Consider the following 15,830-nt stretch of genomic DNA (forward strand, 5'->3'; position numbering starts at 1 on the left):
GACAGACAAGAAGCACTAGTCACAGGACGTTAAACCTTGATTTTACACAATTACACGTTGTATTCGGAGACCTTATTTTGTTTTGTTTTTTGTTTTCTTTACAGGGCGCATCCTGTTATTGTTAAAGACGGTGTTTAAAACAAATTAGTTTGCGAAAACAGCAAAGACAAGGGGAACTAATCCACAGCGTTGCAATAAAAATCACAGGAGGAAATGCCATTTGCAAAAATCACAACCATGTCTTCTCGCACTCCTCGCCGCGCTTCTCTCCGCTTTATGGCCTTTTAGCATGGACTGATAGAAACATCTCCGTGGCATATATCTGTTCCTCTTTACATGCACACACACACACACACACACACACACACACACACGGAGCAATTTCCCCTCTTCTCCGATGGCCACAGTGTTTTTTAAAACACCACTCGCACCATAATGAGCCAGAACAAATTGCCCGTGGCACCCATAATGAGGTGTGGCACCACACACGCACAAATCCATAGCTACACACCAAACTGAAAAACCATTAACCCCCCTTTTTCTTCGCTTATGTAGTAGATGCTTCTTGAAGTGATTAGATGGGGGGGGGAGCGAGTCCTCCACACACTTGTGTTTGTGGTCAGAAAGCCACCGTGAACGCTCGAATGTCGTAGTAGAGTCAGCAGTTAGACCCACGTACAGATTGCTCGGATATAATTCTATTTGCGGTTTTCGGTTTCGGCGAAGTACGTTTGAGGGTCCGTCATGCATCACTCAGCAGTAACACGAGTAACAGCTGTGATTGATTTTGATCATCACAACACCGGCGCAATATTTAAATGGCTTATAAAAAAAATAAATACAAAAAATGTTAAAGATTCATTACATTTTTATAGTCCCAATAAAAAAAAAACGTTAAAGGTTTTGGGGGTGTTGTGACTCCCTCGGCGCTCGGGCTTCATGTGGGGCGTGTGCAGGCGTGGGCGATATTAGCTGGAGGCGACGGGCGAAGACGCAAGTCTCTTTCTTCTCGTAGCTGTACGAGACAGAGGCACGAAACAAAAGCAGAACGTTGAGAAAATGAATCCATGCTGTTGACCTACTTGCACGCCCTCCCATGTGCTCCGATGGCTTTCAGTCGTACGGGTGCCGTGCCCCGTTTCAGAACGGCTACTCACAGATGAAACAACCCTCAACTAAAGGGCCCCAACAGCTATAGATTCATTGTAATGTAGATATGAAAAGTATTGAATTATGTCATTAATCCCCCACAAATAACTCACAAAAGGCCCCAGAAGTGCTTTTAAATATGCATAGATATACACTTTTCATAAAGTCTCAAAGAAAAGTAAGAATCTGCACCTTGATTATGATAATTGAGTTCTCGATTATTGAGTTCTCGGAGAAAAACGTCACATGCATGAAGCAGATTTAGCAACAACAGAGGTAGAAATAGAAAAACATAGAACATTGTTTGCCAATTTAGTTTTCCTGCATTGCACACTGTGCTTCCTCTCTCCAACCCCCCCTCCTCCCTTCTCAGGTGACAGTGACCGGTTGGTGTGCCTGGAGGACGGTCTGTGGTCTTTCCCAGAGGCCTACTGCAAGATAGAGTGTCCGGAGGTCCCAAACATCGCCGATGCCAAGCTGCTCACAGCAGACTGTCTGGCCTCGGGGCACGACGTCGCCTCCGTCTGCCGCTACAGATGCAACCCGGGCTTCTATGTGACAGGGAGCCTCGCACAGACGACGCCGAGGTGAGATCCACACCGGCATCATGTGTACAGAATGTGTGTTCATAGCCGGATATGGCACCACAGAGCAAATACTGTATCATCTCCTCTTTCCAGAGGGTTCTGTGTTCCTTTGTTTGTCAAGGCGCGTTAATTACAAGAAGAATGTATCACAAATTGGTTGCACAACGCCTTTTAATGGAATTAAATCTGTGTAGACAGAGGACCAAAGTGAAGGTTTTTTTAACACGCCTGCGTAATGGAGGAAATGCCTTCTTTTCCTTTATTTTACAAGATTCCCATTACGCACTGCTTGATAAAATTAGATTTCGATATGTTTTTATGCAACAGCAACAACGCACCAACGAGAACGGCCCAAACATCGGGAATATATCGCCGGTTTGTTTGTTTTTTTTCTTCTTTTAGGCCATCACAAGAAATGAAACAAGCTCCCACTGGGGTCCAATAAAATAAGCACCGCTGCGTCATTACTTAGCCAATTGTATTCGTTGGGTAACTGCTCATAACTGAACACAGATCACATGGTGTTAATGAGATGAGGGGTTTCTGGGAGGAGGAGTTTATACCCTGCTTTAGATGGAGTCAGCTGTCTCTCTTCACACATCTCAGCGCCTGTTTGTGGAGCTCACGTACACAATATGGAGCAAAATTGGTATCAAATATCTAACGAGCCGACTTTCACTCTCATACCAGGCCAGTAAAACGATATACAGATATCTTAGAATTTCGTGTACATTTCCACCCAATGCGGTGGAAAACTATCCATTTGCAGCTGTGTATCTTTATGAGGCATACGCTTTTTTTTTCTCATACGTATGTGTAAACATTTTAATAACCCCTAATGCTTTATTAGTCCAGCATGTGAAAGTGAACAGCAGCAGCTATTAAAGAGCTTTAAATGGGGCTCTTACATTTACACACACACACACATGGTGGTATAGAGTGCATGTGGTTCAACATGAAACATCCTCTGGTCCACATGTACAGCAGGATGCTCCTCAATAACAACAACAACCAAGAACATGAACTAGAGATGGAGAACTCTATTGAAAACTATTACGACTACTTGGAGGTTGGTGAATTTCTCCTGTTGTCTCCAGGAAGTACTTCCGGTTGGAGTGCCTGGAGGGGGGGCAGTGGGAGGAGACGAGCTGTGAGCCCATATCCTGCCCGGCCCTACCTGATGTATTCCAGGGCATGTACACCTGCACCAACGGCCTATACTATGACACCCTCTGCACCCTGCAGTGCCCGGACGCCACAGAAAGTGTAAGATTCTCAGATTCTCAGGTCTCATCGTGATCAAAAGTCAATTTCAGACCAGTTGGATAGATTTGGACAGTACTGGGGGTCAATGGTACCTGTGCCGCAGTTCGATTGGGGGGTAGAGTAACTTCAAAACGGTTCCTACGGGAAACTTCTCACGGAATTGAATCCGAATTATTCCGATTAATGCGTTCCCCCCAAACTGACTGTGCAGGAAAATGAATTCTCGTCTCTGCGTTTGTGTCCAGGCGGAGATTCGCTGCACTAAGGAGGGCGAGTGGACGGCGGAGTTCACCATGTGCTCGGGGCTCCAGGGATCGTGCTCGCCTCCTCTTGATGTCAACTCGGTGGAGTACAGCTGTGACGAGGGGACGGACGTCGGTGGGTGTCGCCTTCTTTCAGCATGAACCAGATCAAACATAAAGAGCCCTGGTTGTATTCTCCTCCTTCTGTTAAACAAAGTGAAGCCGTCCAGAGGTCGGCCCGGTTACAGGCGGCGGAGCGTCTCTATGACAACGCTCCTCTCATCACACTCATTCCTCCTTTTCTATTAATATTCTATTGGAGTCATTGACCAGCTCGAATGATATAAAATACTTAATCTAGTTCAGATTCATGTGAAGGCAGAGAAAAAAAAATGAAAATGATGATTTTCCTTATAGATCAGAAGACACATACAAAGGACTACAAAGAAAAATATTGAATTATTCTTTTCATACCATGTGTTAGTTTTAATTTGCACTTTCCCTTCTCAAATAAACTAAACTAAATGAAACATCAGACTTGGATAATCTTCTCCAAAGGCTAAAGAAGAACTGAATCCAGAGGATAAATCATAATATTATTAAAACTAATTAGTTAACTAATAAAAACCACAAATCCAAACTCTTTTCTATTATTAAAATACCAACTTTGGCGGATTATGCTGCATCTGCGCTCTGAGTGCTCTATGCTGTGCAAATACAGAGAGAGGCAGACTTCTTGGCATCTCAGCGTACTGAATTGACCCAATGCAAATATCATAAAATATATACTCTACTAACTTTTTACAGTACTTAATTAAGGTTTTTACTACTACAATTCTTTACACTTGAGTGCCCAGTGTTAAATTTAATCAGCACAGTGCTTGCTTAAGCACTTTGCAATCCTCACTAGCTTTGGAAATGTCTGAAAAGTAAAGCATGATATATTTATGCTTTTTGTCAAATGCCAGGAGGACGAGGACACACACACACACACACACACACACACACACACACACACACACACACACACACACACACACACACACACACACACACACACAGGGTAGAAGCCGCCTCACAATGATTTGTTGCCAAAAATGACGGTGTGGTCTCCAGTTATGTGGTCGGTTTTCTCCTCAATGTTTGAACATGAATAAATTCAACAGATGCTAATGAAGGTTAGATGTAAGTGGTATTTGATTTCTGTGGGTGTGTGTTTTTTCTCCCTTCTTGTTCCTTGCAGGTGCTGTTTGCTACCCAACATGCATTGTGGCTCTCGACATGGATCTGCGAGACCCGGTGGTTCTGCCCAACGGCACTACAGTTGACTCTTTAAAGCACTGGATGCTGCCAACCAAAGTCCAGGTGAGACAACTTCCTTTTTTTCCCTCCAGTCGTTCTATTTGAGTTCACTTCAGACCCAAAACCAGCCCAATGACCTAGTGTGGGACTAGTGAAGGGGGTACCTATAGCAATTTAGTACTGCACTTGAGAGTGATGGGTTGAAAAATAAAGTATGGCCCGAATTTAAAAAAAACATTAGATCTTACCCATAATGCAACCCAATCTCCAGTTTGTAAAACAGGGCGTTGAAAACATGTTTTCAAATACAATGTTTTCATCCCAACCAGTTCTAAATCCCTCACACATCACTTTTGTAGAAACATCAGATTTTTCCTCTACTGGCCGAGTTCAGCGAGGCAATCCATCAGCGACAGCGAACGAAAAAAATATGTCAATCTGGACAGCAAGAGCTATTCTACCTCAGAAATGTGGAGAGAGACAACAATGTGCCAGAGGTGCAAATGTACTGCACCTGCAGTGTCTTTTTAAAAAATATCAAACATTTACAATACATCCAGTTTCATTCCCATCTTTATTCTGAAGGTTTTGACGTTCGTTCATCCGCCGCCTGATTTATACATCATTCTGTTCCTAAAAACATGGCCACATTCTTTCCAGTTTATGGAGTGATAAAAAGAGATTTCCTCCATAAATATCTTTCACTGTAATGAAAGATGAATTTTGAACCTGGCTCGCTCCAACGTTATAAAACACATATTTAATAACATAATGCATCGGTTGCATAACTAAAACTACAATTTCAGAAAACTCTTACTGTAAGTAACAAACTGGGGAACTTTCACGGTGATATCTGTTAGTTAAACTGCCCTGTTCACCTGCTCAAGTGCAGTTTTAAAATTCAGGTTAACTGAGTAAACCGAAAAATCCATATTTTTCATACAGTAGTTATTCAAAAACTGGAATTAAATATATATTAATGCTTTAAATCAATGTCCTTTTGATCCCTTTCAATAAAACGCAGAGCTTAGAGGAGGCGTACTACAGACATGATGTGGGGGGAAAAAAAGATTTCTTGATTGGTTTAATTAACCACAACGGAACAAGGGGGTTGTGGACTTGCTATTATTCGGAAACTCTTGGCAGTTTTTTTAAACAGTTGTTGTTGTTTTTTTCTTCTTTTTTTACACAAAAACACCAATCAGAATGAATAAGACCAACTCACCGGAGCACAAAGTTCATTCCGGTTTAAGATAAGGACGCGTTTGGGGGAGGGAGGGGTCGACGCGGAGGGTCCTTGCATATTGGAATTTTTTTAGCCGCCTGTTACATTAAGAATTAATATTTCTTATTTCTCATCAACCTCAGTGTCTGGTCTTTGCTGTATTATGAAACAAGCTTGGTTTTAAAATGAGCAAAAGACTCCACCAATGAAGAAAAAAAGCCTGTGAGCTTTGTTAGTTTAGAGCTAATGGTGTGTGAAGGAAGGATGAAGGGAAATAATTACTTTTGACTCTCAATTTCGCATGAATTAAACTACACAGTTACGAGCTTAAACACTCAGCATCCCCAATGGTTGGAGCCCAGTTACTGGTAAATTATTACCACATTCAAATTCCAAAAAGAGCCAAAGTGGAAAGAAAATATCCTTTTCAAGTCTTCAGCAAATGTACTGTGAAATTGGTCGATTGGGTGAGATAATTTCTGACATATTTTCTAATAAGCATCGGTGATTATTCTTTTCTGGATTGCTGTCATCGTCCACTGAAGTCATCTGCCATATTGTCTGTACCGTCTATGGAAAAAAGGCAAAAGTTCAAATAACACCTATCAAGTTTAACTAATATTTTTCGATCCTTGAGACCACACAATTCGTGAAATGGATATATTTTGCAGTGAGTGTAGTCAAGAAAACAGAGAAGAGAATGCGTTTTCGAAGTCTCTCTGATTAACCGACGACGCCTAAAAACGATCAAGTTGCAGCTGAGATTTGTGGCGAAATGTGCAAATGTGTTTCTTATCAGATGTTTGGCTGAATTGTTGGCAAGACCTTTTAAAGTTTTTTGGAAAACACTTTTTTAATTTCCCGGCTCTCCACACACACACAACCACCTCCTGCATATGTGAGTTTGCCTTTGTTATCATTCGCATTGCTGGAAATCACAGGCAGATAGTAAGAGCAAAGGTTCTGGTTGACGTCAAAACCTTTTAGGAAACACACACACACACATCTCTGGCGCACACCGTGTATACAAGTCGCCGTGAACAAACTCGCAGGAATGCCGGCCCCCTCGGGTCTGACTCCGAGCGCCGTCATTCGGCTGCAAAGGTGGGTCATGTTGCCCAACATCATATCTCAGGAATCGCTTCTACGTGAACGCTGTCGCAAACGCTGCTCCGGTTTCGCCCTCGCTGCTTGGGTGGTCAGCCAAGCCAGTCACTCCACCCTTTGCCAAGGTCAAATACTTGGACGGAGGTTCTGGTTACTTACGCCACATCTCTGGCGCTGCCTCGTGATTTCGAGGCATTGTGTTATCTCCGATCGGAGAATCAGGTCTCCCTTTCACCAGGGTCGGCTGCACAGGAAATCACAGGAGAGGATCCACTTTCTCTGTCCATGTTTGTTCGTCAATCAGCAAACCACCTTGTACATTTCTGGGGTCAAAGAAATGACAGGAGACCACGGCCTCGCCCACGGCCAACTTCACCACACAATTTGGGGTTTTTGCATCCAATTAAGTTGACACTGCAAAAAGCTGAAAATTGTCATCATTTATTGCATATGTCCATGAAAACAATGTGATATGTGCAGCCAGAATGAGTGCAGGAAGTATTGTTCATAACTGTATTCAACCCACATTATTATGAGCAGAATTGATTGATTTGCCATTCAAATAATAATCTATGAGCATACAGTGTACACATACTTGCATATAAATTACTAAAAAAAAGATGGTTTTCTGGAATTTATCGTGTATATTTTCACAGAAATTATGGACGTAATCCCATAAAATGTACAGCATGCATTCGATCTCCCCAGAGGATGAACACTATGCATTGATGACACTCTATGAGGCTTTTCCTCCACACCACCATCAGGCCACAATATCAACTGATATTGCCATAGCAATGTCTTCTAGTAATCCATATAGACGTTTTGCTGTGAAACCACTGAGATTTGAGACACTCATCACACATTTCACTTGTATTTTAAATAAATATGGAGTAGGATTTTTTTTATCAGGTCTGTTTGCAGGGTTAGGGTTAGTTTTTGTAGTCTTTAATTTTGACAATAATCTCTCTATGAGGTTCAACTCAAATGATGTACGACTTAAAAACAACATTAAAATGATGTTGGTTGGATATTTGAATCTCCATTTGGAAAGTTGGTCCGTATTGACCTTCACTTATGAAGTAAATGAATGCTTCTAGCTGAACTAGTTCTACTTGGGAGCCTCTTGGGAACTCCCGACATGAAGGGTTATCCATATCCCTATGACTGCGTTGCTCAATCTTTCTTCCACACTTTGTTCTCCAGAACATCGTCTGCACTGGGATGACGAAGTGGTACCCTGACCCCCAACACATCCACTGCATCCAGTCATGTGAGGTAAGGCCAAACAGCCAAGCAGCCCTGCATCAAACACAGTGTTGAGTGTGTGTGTGTGTACGAAAATACTTTCCATCCAGATGTCGGTCTCTGTTCTTTGAAACCCTTAAATTAGTATTTTAGTCTCGACTGATACTGAATCTGGTTCCAGGTCGAGAGAATGATTCGCTGCAGCTGAGAGTACCTGAGTTAAGATGTTTTCCCAGTCACAGATCTGATGGGTTGTTTTTTTTAAGCGAGGTGAGAAGAGAAACGAGTTCAAGAGGTGAAAGTCAATCAAGTGGTTACGGCTGCTGCACGGTTTGTACCAAACATTTGACGGCGTGTCTTTTCGGTGTCCGTTCGAGCCGACGGCTCATATGTATCGCTTAATGCAAAGCCACGTTTCCACTTCACGCTACAGCTCTGCTCGACTCGCTCCTTTCCCCGATGCCTTTGTTTCCACTGCAGATAGTAGCACGTTAGTGTAGGCGGATGAAACTACCAACTACCACTGAATTGATTAGAAATCATGGTCACTGTTGACGGTGGTCAACAGACAGCTTCAATGACAGCTTCGTGAAGGATGTCCAATGTTGCGACAATGGTGATTCTCTTCGACCAATCAGCAGTCAGTGCTTTCACTATAGGCTGCATATGAAGTGCAAGTGGCTGTTGTCACTGTGATGTCACCCATTGGTTTATGGGCTGCCGTCTTCTCCGGCATTTATGCCATTGACATCTGAATGGCCAAAAATCGTCTTTTTTAATGGGACCATAGTTGAATGAACGTATTGAAAAAGACTTGAAACCAGAAACTGAGGGTATAAACTCAAATTTACAATGTTTATTTAGGTAATAAATATACATAATACGTTTTTCTTAGGCTTCTTTTTAAAATACTTCTTTTGCCCCCTGATGGCCAGTAGAAAGAATGCAAGTTCAAGGCACCTCAGGATTGGCTTCACTTTTCCAGAACCGGAGGTTGCCGCCTGGTTTGAACTCACAAAATAAACGTTATACGATACCCTTTGGCAAACCAACTGGTAACACAACAAATACCGTCGCTGGAAGTGAATTTCGGCTCTTAGATACCTGGTTTCCTATTTGTGTGTGGTTTCAGTTTGATCCTTTCATCCCATTATGAAGGAATACTTAATCCATAAAAACCATTTCTGGAAACAATACATTTACTGCCCTAGTCAATCTTTCCCAATAATATCAAACGTTACGCAAAACATACTGTATCCCTGTTGTCATCGCTACTCAAGATCCCAGAGCCAGTGTGCAATGTGCTTCTCATTACGTGATGACAAATCTCATGCAGAAATATATATTCTAACACTTAAGATTTTACAAGAATACTTTTCAAATCTGTCTCCTTTTTTGGCATTGCAAAATGCTTTTAGGCCTGCCAAACCTTTTACGGATTATCCGATAAAGGAAAGTAAATTAATCACTTTCATTAAGATGAATTATTCAGGTGCGTTTGAAGGTTTCTGTCTGGTTCAAACACACTCTATTCTAGTGTGTCCTGGATGTCTTAATGTTTCACAAACAGAGTTGGATAGAATTTTCTGTTCATGGACCAAGCAAAAAACTTAATTTATTGTTCTTTCTTTATATGTATTTGGAAGGAAAGATTATATTTTATTAGCAGAGCATCTTCCCCCTCCAGCGTGCCATCACTCCCATCACCACTCACTGTTAGGAATACCAAAGTGGCCGGTATGTTGTTTGTACTGTCCAGTACCTTCATAATGAGGGGTATCCTTTATAATGAGGGGTATAATAAATAATGCACCCCTCTAGAGGCCACCGTCGCATGACATCAGACTTTTGGGTTTGTTTAATTTCATCAGATTTTGCTTGCTCTGTATATCATAATTAAAAGTTTGTTGCAACGTAACATCCATTGCTGCTCAGTTATATTTCAGCAGTGACAGTAAATCATATAAAAATCATAAACCCAGATAGTCCTTATTTGGCATTCATCCGTTGATTTCAGAACTACTGGAACTACCGATGGAACACATAAACTGTTGATGTCTCACGGTATTAAAATACTCCTCTTACCTGCCAGCACTACATTTTCCCCTTCCACCTTCCCGTGATCGTTGCTAGGCAAAACAGTTGCTTATAACCCACTCCTCCTTGACAAGACTGTAAATTATACGGGACCACATGTGCTGCGTATGCACAATGCCAGATCTCATCCAGGTGCCATTGCTTCCGATCTTTCTCTCATTTCTTTCTCTTACTTCGTTCTGAAAAACGCTGATTGACAATTAGTGTAAAGGTCAGCTCAGGCACTTGATCAGAACAGCAGCTCCTGAACAACCAGACTGAGACTGTTTCTGCAATGGTTTCATGTCAGAGAGAGTTGCATCAGTAACAGGAGTGTTGACCAGAAATTAAACAAGTAAACACATCGACTCGTGCATCACTTAATATGAGGCATTTAGGCAAAGAGGACAGAATCTATTTCAACTATTCGGTTGCTCTATTAAACTCCTTCATCATGAAACACTGTATATAGTAGCTTTCTAGTCTGAAACACGTACCAAAAACTCTCACATTGAGGATTAGTGGATGGTTGAGTTTGTATCATAATAGTTGCATGAGGCCAGATAAATGGAACATTTCTGATTCTAATCTCTGACTCACGTTCCTCAAAAAGGCTAAATGATTGCAGTTTGCTTTGATCAGGGTTGAAATTAGCTGAAGACAAAGTGGACCAACAGTGGATTTAACAATCCATCACTTTGTTCTAATGACAGTTGCAAAAACTATTGTTAAAGAAAACCTTTTTTTATTAATTTCCCCAATGCATAGCCCTCATCTGAAACACATAGTTGTTTAATTGAAGCCAATTAGAACCAAAGCTAATGAGCCGAATGAGTCCCTTTAGACTAAAGGCGGCCAGGAGAGTAAGGTTGTTAGTTCAGACAACAGGAATGATTTATGATTTTGAAGTTATATTAACAATAAGTGGAATCAAAAGTAGTCCAAATGGAATAAAAAAAGGCACGTCTCTCCACAAAGCAAATCAGAGGATTTATTAGCCTTCCAAATACAAAGCTTGTTATTCAAGAAACAGTCGAAGATTCTCAATCAACTTTTGACTTCTTCAGATGTTGCCCCCTCATCGTTCGGACCGGTTCTTCCCTCTGTAGCTTTGCCTTTGCTCACTAGGAAGTTAGTTAACCCTGTTTCCTCCCCGAACATTGAGTACAATTTCCCGCTGTTTCTTGACAGCACACATTTTATTTTAAAATTATTCACATTTCCTCCCCAGTGAACCATCCATCCATTCTCAGTAACTTTTTTCTCGGTCCAACTTACAGTGGCAACAGACTAAACAGAGTAGGCCAAATTGTGCGTTGCCCCGACCACATCTTCCAGTCCCCGCTGTGCTCTCAGGCTATTAGGTGAATATCAGATCTCTGGCGTGTTCTGGGTTCTCCCAGAGGTCTCCCTTTAATCTTCCAGTTGGACTTGCCTGGTATGTCTACAGGCATACTCGGGAGGTAACCACTGGGGGGGAAATCTGCCAGCTCCACTCTGAGCTCCTGGAACCCCCGAGGTATACGGGACTCACTGGTAGCTCTTTAAGGGCTGGTAAGAGTCCAGAACCACCAACTGATGTTCGAGGGCATGCTCTACCTCCTGCAGCAGCTATTTGAGAACATGTTAATTACTATATCAAGGACTACGAATGCTTTAGAGCCCAGAACCATCCTCAGGTGCAGTGGTTTTGGATTTATGAGTCTGATCTTGAATTTTCATAGAGTTTGGCACAATCTGATTTCCAATACAGCAGAATGGCGCCATCGACTGGGTTGGTTTCCTTGATGTGTTTCAGGAGGTTAAAGGTTCACAGGTGGGAAAGGTAGAACGCAGATAACCCTGCACCTACCTGGCTGCATGCACCCCACTGGGAGGGCGCCACAGCAGGGACAGACAGTCAGCCCGTTGCTGGAAAACATGTGCTGGAAGCGGGATATAGACCCAGACCCAGAATGATGAAAGTATCGCTATGACGATAACACAATCGGATGGAAGACAAGATTACTACTTGCTGCTGTACATTGTTAAAATCCGAACAGTTGAATCCAAAGTCTGACTGAAACGAAAAGGGACTACTCTGGAAAGTTCATTCACTAAACCAGCAGGCTTTCTGTCTTATTCAAACTCAGCAGAAGCTGTGATCCGACCATAAATATCATACCTTATCATATCATATATATCGTATCTTAAAAAGACAGGTACATGGTTGTGTGATAGATTTGAACACATTCACTGATGCCAGTGCTGGTTCAGAAACATGGTTAGTGATGAGATGAGGTTTTGAGAGCAAACTATACCTGCTGTACTACATGTTCCCACGGTAACCACCGCTTCAACCCATTTCTGACACCTTTTTCTTTATGGACATGTAAACGTAGCCAATGATTCACCAAGTACTATGGCCCACAGACCGACCTCCCTTGAACTCCCCGAACCCGCTTTCCTATCAAAAGGAAAAACACTCGTGGACTCACGTGGAGGAGAGGGAAAAAGGCAAACCCGACACTCCCGACTGTTCTCAGAGCGCTGCCAGTGAGAGGGGCGAGCAGGGTGCAGGAGGGGAGCGATGATAAAATGTCTGCTATTAAAAGAATGATACAGATAATTGGTAGGAAGTGAAAAGCAAACAAATGGCTGTCTGACATATCAGTGTTTTATAATGTTCTGAAGACAGAAACGGCCGACGCCAAGAGGTGAAATATTTATGTTAGCGCGGCGTGGGGTTGGCTGCTGCCGTCACTGCTTTGTACGTCTCTATAACGCCGATCTGAAGGGAGTTACTGTATGATGGCAACACACAAACCAGTTGGCCTTTTAATTACCCACGTGGGACCGAAGGGTACGCAGCCAATTCTGGCTGGTTTAATGCTCTTCACGGGTCGGTGCGTTTCTGCTGAGGTATTCGCTGCCTGGTAGGGAATGTAAATAATAATTAGCCTCGACGTGAGCCCTGACCTCAACATTAACCTCATGTGGGCGAAGGGAGGGGTCCACTCATTTTAACTTCCAACGAAAGACTTGACACGGAATGGATATGACCACCACAAAGCTGGGAAATGTGCAAGATTCAAACGAAACTGACGACAGGCTCAACAAGTCTGCATAATGCACGACGGCCCCAAAGACCGTAAAGGTAACTCAAAGATTTACGTACTAGCAGCGATTTTGGGGCGAGGCATCTGGTGCAATAGCTGGTAAAGTATTTACTCAGAAACAGAACGATTAAATAGATTTATTTATGCCACGGCAGTTTAGTTTGGGAAAGGCATGGGGATTCGTCAAGTGGGGAGTGCTTTGAAGTGCAGGGAGAACTGCAGAAATCTTCTCAGCAGCTGCTCTCTCTCCCCCCGTGCAGGTTAGGTAGAGCCCCGAGTCTTTGAAACGACTCCATCAGCCCGTCGGAGAAAGCCAAGAGTATCTTTGGCGCTCAGCACTTATTTTCATATTGCTGGCACTTCAGGAAAGCCCTCAAGGTTTTGCCTAAAACATTAAAAAGGGGTTTTCATCATGACGTGTTTGAGATTCTATGTAACTTTAAATTCCACAAATTTGCGTGCCGCTTCTACACTTTCGCCAGAAAGACTCCCACGCTGGCCAACGCGTCGCTTACACAACAGTATGAGGGATTCTAAGTAAGGTGAAGCATACCTGAACGGTCATCAAATGACATCTGTCCGTCTGCTCTATCGATCCTTGTTTGGAATAAAAGCTCAGCTAAGTAAGATGTAAGAGCAAAGCTCTCTCGCTTAATTACATTCAATGACTCTCCGTCACGCTGTTTATCACGGGACGCCAAAAGAAACGACTTTCACTCCACGACTTCAAAAAGGCTCCAAAAGGCCATTTCTACGTCTCAGATGGTTTACGGGTGGATTCAATGTGCCACGATGGAGTTCAGATTTTAAACAAATGATACGCCGCCATCCAAATGACCACGATGGCAAGCATCACGTCACCACAGCGTTCGCCCTTTGCCTCTGCTAGCTTCGAAGGAGGATGACAGTGGAGACGCTTATCAGAATGAGTTCAATGAGATGAAGCCAACACCAATTTCTGAACCCAGCTGACCAATCTGACAACGTTTAGCCTCTGTGGATGGTTATTTTCTGAGGTTCTGGGCCCAGTTTTTCAAAAAGTCTAATACGGATTTGGAAATCCCAATTTTTGATCCAGGATCAGGTAATCTGTATTAGTTTTGTGCTGGTTTTTCAAAGCAACATTGGATTGGATCACGCTGATCCAGATTCAGACATTTCAAGATTACCAAATCCAGATAACAGGTGCTCTGAATTGGACTACATATCACAGTGTCACCTACTAGCTATGTAAACAACAACAACAACAACAACAACAACAACAGGTAGCGCGGGGTCACCTGACTAAAGAGTCAGCTCAACTCAAAACAATACAATAAATATTTCCTTCATTTTACTGTAATTTTTACAGTCTGACTCGTTATCTGGACAACAAACAAAAATAAATCATGTTGTGAATACTTTCAATATCTTTGAAATAAGAAAAGAATGAAATAAAAATAAAAAGACAGATAAATATCCAGAAAAACAACAAAATAGAACATTATAGAAAATACACAATTTATATTTGTTCTGCAATTGTTAGGAACTACTTTTGATTTCTTCATCTCTGACTGTGAAAAATGTAATTTAAAAAAATATATAAACATTTATTTTTTGTTGTAACATGACTTCTGTTTGTGGAATTATTTTGTGAGGATAAATCTTTTTTTTTATCTTACTATATTGAAATGTGGCCTTATAATGTTTGCTGTATTTACTTCATATCCCTGTACCAGGTTAAACAAACATTGTTCAAAATATAAATAAAAATGAATATACTGCATGATACAATATTATTGAATACAGAGGATAAAAAAAACATTTTTTTATTTATTTATGTAGGGAGACATATGATTAATGATCATCTTTTTTAAGATTATTTGATTGTTTGCCACTTAAAAAAAGATGTTCACAAAAAAGAAAGATGTGTTTTATCTGTGATGCAATTAAAAGATTTGTTTCCTGACAACATGTAAAGTGTTAACAGTATGTTTGAGTGCCATTTTCAGGATTTTTATGCATATTTTGATGATTATGGGGATAATATCGTAAATAATTTTGGCCAGGAAAATCATAACATGAACTGTTCATATTGTCCCGTAGTCTCAGTTAGCTCCTCACTTGTGGAGTCCAACATCCTGCAGTCCATTTAATTAGTTTCCTGGTCATTTGTTCCAAACTACTTCATTGGATGACAACTGCCACTTACTGAAAATCTCTTTTCTGGGAAGTTTTTTTTTTCTTTTTCCGTCAAATTATCGCATTGACCATTAACACTGTTTTTTTGTTTTGTTTTGGAACTGGTGTCTAGCCTTTCGGAGGGGACGGCTGGTGCGACACCATCAACAACCGGGCCTACTGCCAGTACGATGGCGGAGACTGCTGCCCGTCCACACTCTCCACCAGAAAGGTACACAAACAAGACATTTCCAGCGCTACGCCTCCCGTCTGCCCTATTTACGTAGGAAGCCAAGGATTGATTTCCATCACTTTCACACCATCTGTTTTTTGTTTTAATAACAAAAAAATATATTTACGGCGGATTCTT

The 15,830-nt window shown here is 41.8% G+C and overlaps 1 protein-coding gene across 2 annotated transcripts in view; it reads left to right on the forward strand.

Moving 5' to 3' along the window:
• The window catches only part of pappa2 (pappalysin 2), a 65,386-nt gene that overhangs the window by 44,804 nt on the left and 4,752 nt on the right, over nucleotides 1–15,830 (forward strand). Inside the window, exons 21-26 of one of the 2 annotated variants that reach the window (XM_084008562.1) lie at nucleotides 1,523–1,736; nucleotides 2,834–3,002; nucleotides 3,248–3,380; nucleotides 4,488–4,609; nucleotides 8,085–8,156; nucleotides 15,594–15,692. In XM_084008562.1, the coding sequence (XP_083864688.1) occupies nucleotides 1,523–1,736; nucleotides 2,834–3,002; nucleotides 3,248–3,380; nucleotides 4,488–4,609; nucleotides 8,085–8,156; nucleotides 15,594–15,692 (809 nt within the window). Of the gene's footprint in view, nucleotides 1–1,522; nucleotides 1,737–2,833; nucleotides 3,003–3,247; nucleotides 3,381–4,487; nucleotides 4,610–8,084; nucleotides 8,157–15,593; nucleotides 15,693–15,830 lie in introns of those variants that run through there. The other variant, XM_084008563.1, reaches the window with a different exon arrangement.

Source organism: Eutrigla gurnardus (genome assembly GCF_963514095.1).
Source record: "Eutrigla gurnardus genome assembly, chromosome: 4".
NCBI lineage: Eukaryota > Metazoa > Chordata > Actinopteri > Perciformes > Triglidae > Eutrigla > Eutrigla gurnardus.